Source organism: Otolemur garnettii, unplaced genomic scaffold, assembly GCF_000181295.1.
Source record: "Otolemur garnettii isolate 467f Iridium unplaced genomic scaffold, OtoGar3 scaffold00078, whole genome shotgun sequence".
NCBI lineage: Eukaryota > Metazoa > Chordata > Mammalia > Primates > Galagidae > Otolemur > Otolemur garnettii.
The window spans coordinates 9,320,148-9,327,664 of NW_003852473.1; the positions used below are offsets into that span (position 1 = coordinate 9,320,148).

The 7,517-nt window shown below is 39.3% G+C and overlaps 1 protein-coding gene across 5 annotated transcripts in view; it reads left to right on the forward strand.

The window, feature by feature from the left end:
• The window catches only part of PLD1 (phospholipase D1), a 301,656-nt gene that overhangs the window by 135,630 nt on the left and 158,509 nt on the right, over positions 1 to 7,517 (forward strand). For all 5 annotated transcript variants that reach the window (XM_023515750.1, XM_003794294.3, XM_012807919.2 and 2 more), the window contains exons 10-11: positions 378 to 527; positions 1,090 to 1,173. In XM_023515750.1, the coding sequence (XP_023371518.1) occupies positions 378 to 527; positions 1,090 to 1,173 (234 nt within the window). The remainder of the gene's footprint in view (positions 1 to 377; positions 528 to 1,089; positions 1,174 to 7,517) is intronic.

Below are 7,517 nucleotides of genomic sequence, written 5' to 3' on the forward strand. Positions count from 1 at the left end.
TTTACACCTGTCACCTCTCTGACACTCAGAGGCAGGACCTCCTTTCCACCTGTCACCTCTCTGACACTCAGAGGCAGGACCTCCTTTACAAAACCTGTCACCATCTTCCTCATGGTGCCAGATCTAGCTTGTTGTAAGTACCTTTATGCATGTTTATGTGAGTAGATAAGTAACCTGAATATTTCTTTTATTATATTGAATACTTTTATAAATTCTACTGAAAATTTTTAGAAGCTTGCTTTTTTGATGTTCTTTGGCTATGTTTTGCAATTTCTGTTTGTTATGCTACCAAATAGGAAATGTTCAATCCTTTAATTTCTTTTAAGAGATAGAACACAGAGTAACCATTCTCTCCCACATTTTGCTTTTCTTTAAAGGACGCTTATTCTAAAATGCAATAGCTATAGACATGCTCGGTGGTGGGCAGGAGCTATAGAAGAATTCATCCAGAAACACGGCACCAATTTTCTCAAAGATCATCGATTTGGGTCATATGCTGCTGTCCAAGAGAACATGTTAGCTAAATGGTGAGATACTCTAAATCTGTCAAGGTAGTGGTCTAAATTCACCTGGAATCTATTTTCCAAACTATGAAAAGATTTTGTACGTTACACTTAACAAAGGCCTCTTGTTATGAGGCAGTTAGGCTACTACATGATCATAGATTTGTTTTCTGAGTTTATTTTTATTTCCACAGTGAACTTGGCTAGATTTAGATTTTGAAATTTGATTTTTAAAGCTAACTTCATTTTCTTAATGATGAAGATTATTAGCCATAATTTAGGAAAAAGCATTTAGTGACTAGGCATTTCTTTTAAATGCAATCATGTTTTGCAAGTTTTCTTACTTATGGATCAGAAACTTGTATGTTTTCATTCCCAGAAGAAAAATTTTGTCTGAGTACAACAGGATAGGGGAATTCTTCCAGCCTCTATGATGATGGACTCATTAGAGAAGAAACAGCACATCTGTCTAGTTACTGCTTTTCCTCAGACTCTGGGCAGCAGCTTCCATGTGTAGCTTTACATAGGATATGTTACTTTTCTTTTTCTTTGTGCAAATAAATGGAACAACAAATTTATCTTTCAGGTATGTTAATGCCAAAGGATATTTTGAAGATGTGGCAAATGCAATGGAAGAGGCAAAAGAAGAGATTTTTATCACAGATTGGTGGTTAGTATTTGGCATGGGCTTCTGTCTGGAGATGTCTAGGTTTAGAATGAACAATGATGTGGTGCTGTTCCAGAATCATTAATGAGTAGCTTTTAATGAATGACCTTTTCAAAAACTTTAACCTCCAAATATCTTCTTAAAATATTTAGCTTGAGCAGTTTTGTTTTTGCCTTTGCATTTGGAAGTAGACATCCAAATATTAATTGTGGTAGTGGTTATGCTGCAATGCAAATATAGTTGTACAGGTAATGGAAACCATGTTTCTGGGGTATCTCTTTCTCATTTTGCTATATCTGTAACCAGGCCTAGTGCATATATTTCTTTTGAATTACCCCTTTGAGGTTGAACTAGTTCCATTTGCCTTTCACTGTTAAAATGTCCTCTTTAAGGACCAGGCCTAGTCAGGTCTTCTACAGATACTTCATGTTTTTGACCTCCTAAAAATTGTCCATGAGAGTTATTATGTTGCTTATTATAGTCACTGAAAGTCTCATATTTAAAACTCATTTAGCTCTCAAGAAATTTTAATCCTGGAGTTGTTGTAGGCTTTGTAGTCTGACTACAGTCACAATTACCCATCTGCTTGAACAGTGAAAACCAATTCCAGAGGCTAATATTGGTTACAATGGAAATGAAAATGTCTAAAATGTGTTTTCCTTCCAGGATCTCAGTTGCCTGAAATGCCCCTTATTTTTTTCTGTCCTGTTTTCTTCCACAGTTTATATACCTTATATAGTAGAATCTCTGTAAGGTGACCACCCAAGAGTCTGTAACAAATGGTCAACATAAGGAAATTCCACTGAGTACATATGGTACCTGTCTGGTCTGAGAAAATTAGGTCAACTTAAGGAGGTGTTCAAAGTAGGGAGGTGGTCAGCTTTGTAGGTTCTGCTGTATGGTTAAACTGTGAATATGTCATCATAATTTATTGGAGGCAGGGAACAATAATAGGAATATGAACCTGTTTTCCCCTGTTTTGCTTCAGCTGTATGGAAGTTTGTAACTCCAACGTGCTGATGCAAGCTTGGCACTGTTGACATTTTCAGCCAATCATTTGTTGTGAGGAGCTTCCTGTGCACCAAAGGATGTTTGCAGCGTCTCAACCTTCTCCTGTTAGGTGCCAGGAGCAAGCTCCCCATGTGACGACCGAAGTGTCTTCAGAGATTGCCAGATGTTCCCTGATTAGTGCTGGGGCTGGGGCCAAATCCTTTTTGGTTGATTGAGAGTCCCCAATCTGGAGTGATGGATGAAATGCATGGTTGTCTGCTCCTGTGTGTGGAAGAGCTTGGGCCTGGTCTGCATGATCTTGGCACATGTTATCTTTTCAGTCAGGTGCCAAAAAGAGAAAAGTTTCATACTCAGGAGGTATTTCTTTGGTTACGGTATTTTAAAACACTTACAAGAATAAAGTCAGGCTTAATGTAGTGTTGTATTCTTATAGAAAATATTTCTGAAAGTTTGTTTTGTGAAGACATGAGAGACGATGAAAGTAATTTTTCTGTTAAGCCCATATTTTCATCCAATATGCAAAATAATACCTCTTTTGAAAGTTCTGAACACTAAAATACAGTCTCTTAATTTAAACATCTAAAGATATGGACCCCTGAATGTTTTCTATTGTACTTTCAGCAAAAGAATTAACCAGGCAGGGAGTTATTTCCTTTTCATGACTGAACTAGGGTAATGTCTAATTACAACACACCCTTTGAAATAAAGCCCTCATAGTAAGTTTCCTCATAATAAGTGAAGAAAATTCTTGTCATGCAAAGACAAAAATGCAAAAGAGAACATTTAGAATCTCTACCAAACTTTGGTATGTTTAAATGTGAGAGAGTAGGGATATGAACCACAGCTTCTGTACTGATCTACATGTTAAATGAAGGAGACAGAATTAATAAAACAGAAGAATAAAGAAGAAAAACAATCAACAGAGATATTTAGAAGAGGGCATTTGTAAAGGGAAGAAAAACAGAAGAGATAAAGGTGGGGGCTGGAGATAAAGAGCAGAAAGGAAAATACCAGCTTGACCAGCTCAGAAGCAGATTATTGTAGGTAAAAGAATACATCATCTACATGTGTTTAAATTAGTTTTAAATATAACATTAAGTTGATTTTAATATTGATAGTATGTTTCATATGGGGCAGGATGGTTTTGAGCCCCTTTGGTAATTATTTAGTGTGTTGTGGACTAGCATTTTGTTTTTAAGAATGGCACAGGGTAGGAAAGAAAGGGAAAGGGAAGGGAAAGGATGCAATGTGAGTGTGAGTGAGAGTTACAAGTTTTGAAAACTTTTATTTCATTGATAGATAAACATACAGAAAGGGTGTTGGTTTGGGCATATGCTATATTTCTTCTGAGGTTTATAGACCCAAAAGCCACTGACTTTCAAAAAGGTTGAAAAGTTTTTCTGTAAAGGACAACAGAATAAATATTTTAAACTTTTCAAGTTATGAATATTCTCTGAAATATTTTTCTTTGCTGATTTTTTGTAACCCTTTAAAAGTATAAGAACCACTCTTAGTTTACCAGTGGTATTAAAACAGTCATTGGGCAACATTTGGCTTGTGAACTATAGTTTGTTGGTACTTATCTTAGAATGTAGATTAATGTACTGTATCTTACCACTGCTAAGAGATAAATATATGTTTAACTTTTTAAGAAAATGACAATGTGTTTTCCAAAGCTTTTGTACCATTTTACACTTCCACCAGCAATGTGTGAGAGTTGCGGTTCTGTCACAGGATTGCTAGTTCTTGGCACGGTCAGCCTTTATTCTGCAGGTGCACAATAATATATTTCATTGGGATTTTAATTTGTATCAGCAACATCTTTCCCTGTTGAGCCAATTTTCATGTGATGTTTGGACATTTGTTTAATTTCGGGACATATATGCTCAAATCTTTTTCTTCTTTTCTTACTTGGGCTGCTTGTCCTCTTACTCACTTGTGAGAGATCTTTATGATTCACTTGGTCATCCATGATTTCTGTGAAGAAATTCTCAGTCACTTGAATGATTGCTCCTGCATAAGTAATGTGTCATTTTTCTTCTTTGTGCTTTCTGTATTATCCTTCCGTCTCTTTGCTTATGGTGTTTGGATTTATCCTATTTGGGGTCTCTAAGCTTTTTGAATCTGTAGTTTTATATCTTTTGCCAAGTTTGAGAAATTGTCAGACATTATTTCTACAGACTGTTTTCTGAGCTCCCCTCTTTCTGCTTTCATTCAGAGCATCTGTGACACAGATCTTTGAGGATCTTTTTTTTTTTTAATATTTTTTTCTCTTTGTTGTTGAGATTAGCTAGTTTCTATATATCTTCCTTCAAATTCACTCTTTTCTCTGTCATTCCCACTCTGGTATTGAACCTACACAGTGAGTTTTGAGTTTTTCTTTCTGTGTTTTTCTAGGTTTTATTGGTATTTGTGTTTTTTACTTTGAAAATTTCAATTTAATTCTTCATTTCTTTTCTTTCTTGAGACTTTGTCTTTATTTAAGGCATTTATTTCAAGAGTGTTTACCCCTATTGATCGGGGGCATTTTTATAATATCTACTAATTAATTAAAGTTGATAATTCTAAATATCCATGTCACCTTGGCAATGGCATCAATTTGATTCATTTTTGTAGGCCAAATAAGATTTTTCTGGTTCTTGGTGTACCAAGTACTCTTTTATTGTATTCTAGAAAATTTTAATATTATGCTATAACGTTTTTGAGTCTTGCTTAAATTCTATGCAAAATGTTGAAATTTGTATTTTAGCAGGTAGTTTACCCAATTGATTTCAGACAGAAAGTTCCAACCAGTCACTCATGGGTGTTGTTTTAACGTCAGTTTAGCTTTTTCAAAGCCTTTATTGTGCTGTTAGGATCTGTCCCACAGCTCTGCCACCCACTGGCCAATCTGGGACATAAGTGGTGGTCTCTGAGTGCTTAAAGTCATAAAATCTTCTAATTGGTACATTTATTTAGAGGTACATTTCAACATCTCTGAAATCAAGATGCATCTTACACTCAATAATACCTTACAGTTATAATTGTCATTATTTTTCTTTCTTAGTTGTACATGCAGTAATGATGCATCTTACACTCATTAGTATCCTAGAGTCAATGAAATGTTCTTTTGAACTTTCTCTAAATAATTGCTTAGTAAAGATCGTGTCATAATCATGCTTGGTGAGTAATAGCTGCCTTCTCCTTGCCATGTGGCCATTGTTTACACTTTTTTTTTTTTATGAGACAAAGTCTCGCTTTGTCCCCCTTGGTAGAGTGCTGTGGCATCATAGCTCACAGAAACCTCAAACTCTTAGGCTCAAGTGATTCTTTTGCCTCAGCCTCCTGAGTACCTGGGACTACAGGTGCCCGTCACAACATCTGGCTATTTTTAGAGATGGAGTCTCACTCCTACTCAGACTGGTCTTGAACCCGTGAGCTAAGGCAGTCCACTTGCCTCAGCCTCCCAGAGTCCTAGGATTATAGGTGTAAGCCACTGCACCTGGCTTGTTTACACTTTGTTTATAGCATGAATACCTGTTTTTTAATCAGTCATTTTCTCAAAATTGAGGGCTCCTTGAGAGCTATCTTGCAATCCTACAAAGTATCTACTAGAATGCTATGCATACATGGCATATAACCCTTGTAAAAAAAGACAATAAATGGAGGAGGCAGAGGTAAGATGGTAGACTGCAGCCAACTTTCCCCAGAGGCTACCACCCATCCAGAAGGAGAGTTAAAAGACAGAAGTTTAGCAAGTAAGCTCATGGTTTGGAACTGAGACAAGAGAAAAGGTTGAAGAACGCATATCAACCTTGCTCAGACAAGCTGCAATACCAAAGATACAAACAAAAGGTACTGAATCCATTGCCAAGTGGATGGAGTCCCCACCCCCATGAGAAGGTCCTCACAGTAAACTCCATACAAAAAAGGAAGCAGAGCCCATGGGAGAGACCATCTAAAAACTAGACCTCCTACCCATACTATAGTGCCATGGCACTCTCCTGCCAGACATACAACTGTATAAAACTATATATATTCTCTACCTGCCACTCTGAACTCCCAGCACCACTCTCACTCTGAGGTTTGGAAGCCTGTCCACCATGGAGTCTAGATTTTGGGGCATTTTCTTGAGAGGTGTGGACAGGGGAAGGGCCCTTGCATGGCTGTGCTGATTCTGTGGCATGGGAGTAAGGAGAGGATGGTCAGCTAAGAGGGAACCATTCAGGAGTGGTGGCGGTGTAGAACAACAGCAGCAGTGGGAACAATAAGGCTCACGCCCCTGGGGTGGCTATCCCAGACAGACACGCTCTGTCTCTCTGGGCAACCAGAGGAAGCCAGGCACCTTCTCTGGTGGCTGCTACTGGCAGACAGATCTGGGACGTGAGTAAAGGAGTGCAGGGACTAGAATATGAGCATGTACAGAGCTACCAGACTTCCAGAGAGGGGCTAATGCACCTGGCCCCCAGGGGATCATAGCTGAGACAAAGCTGGGCAGATAGATGTAGGAACTGACAGCTCATTGTGAGCCCCAGCTGCTTGCCACTGCCTGGAACTGAGTCGTAGTTTCTGTAACCTCAAGCAGTGTCTGATAACCAGGACAGAAACAAACTCTGCAAAGTTGTGCTGTTCTGCCAGCAACATCAATCAGGGGCGGGGCTGGAACTGAGTGAACTGCCCCGCCTCCATTAAGGACCTGAGGTTGTCAGGCCTCATCTCCCCCTGCTGGATAGTGGCCAAGAACAGAGACCTGGCTGAGGAGACATAGATCTCTCTCTGACTCTGGCAGGCATAACCCCCTGGGGCATCTGCTCATTGGAGTGAACTGGGTCACAGCCCCAGCCTCACTGGGGTTACCAGTGACTGAGTGTGTCAGAGCTACAGGGTGGGGAAGGAGGCATCAACCTTCTCAGACTAATTTATTTGCTGGGTTGGTCCTTCTGACCTCATGGAGCACTGGAGCCCATCATACCTGAGCTGCCAGCAGACCCTTGGTATCTAGTTGCCAGAGACCTTTTGAACTCCCCCACCTGAGACCAGTGCTGACTGGGACAATTGATTTGTACCTCTTGAACTGGGTCAATCACCCAAGGACTATTCAAAGTGCTGCCCTGGGTGTGTGGTTGTGGGAAGGTGTGATTTTCATTTTCCAATTGTTGTCTGTGGGGGACAGGGTGACTTAATTGCTGATATTTCTCCACAGCTGAGACTTCAACACAAAGTAACTGATTTACTAGGGTAGAACAGAGACCAGATGAAAATGAGACAGAGTGACTTAGCCCCACCAAACCAAGGAGGCCCCCAGTTTCTCAGGCCGTAGCACTGTACAGGTCCTTGGTAAAGCTCTAGGAGAAAAG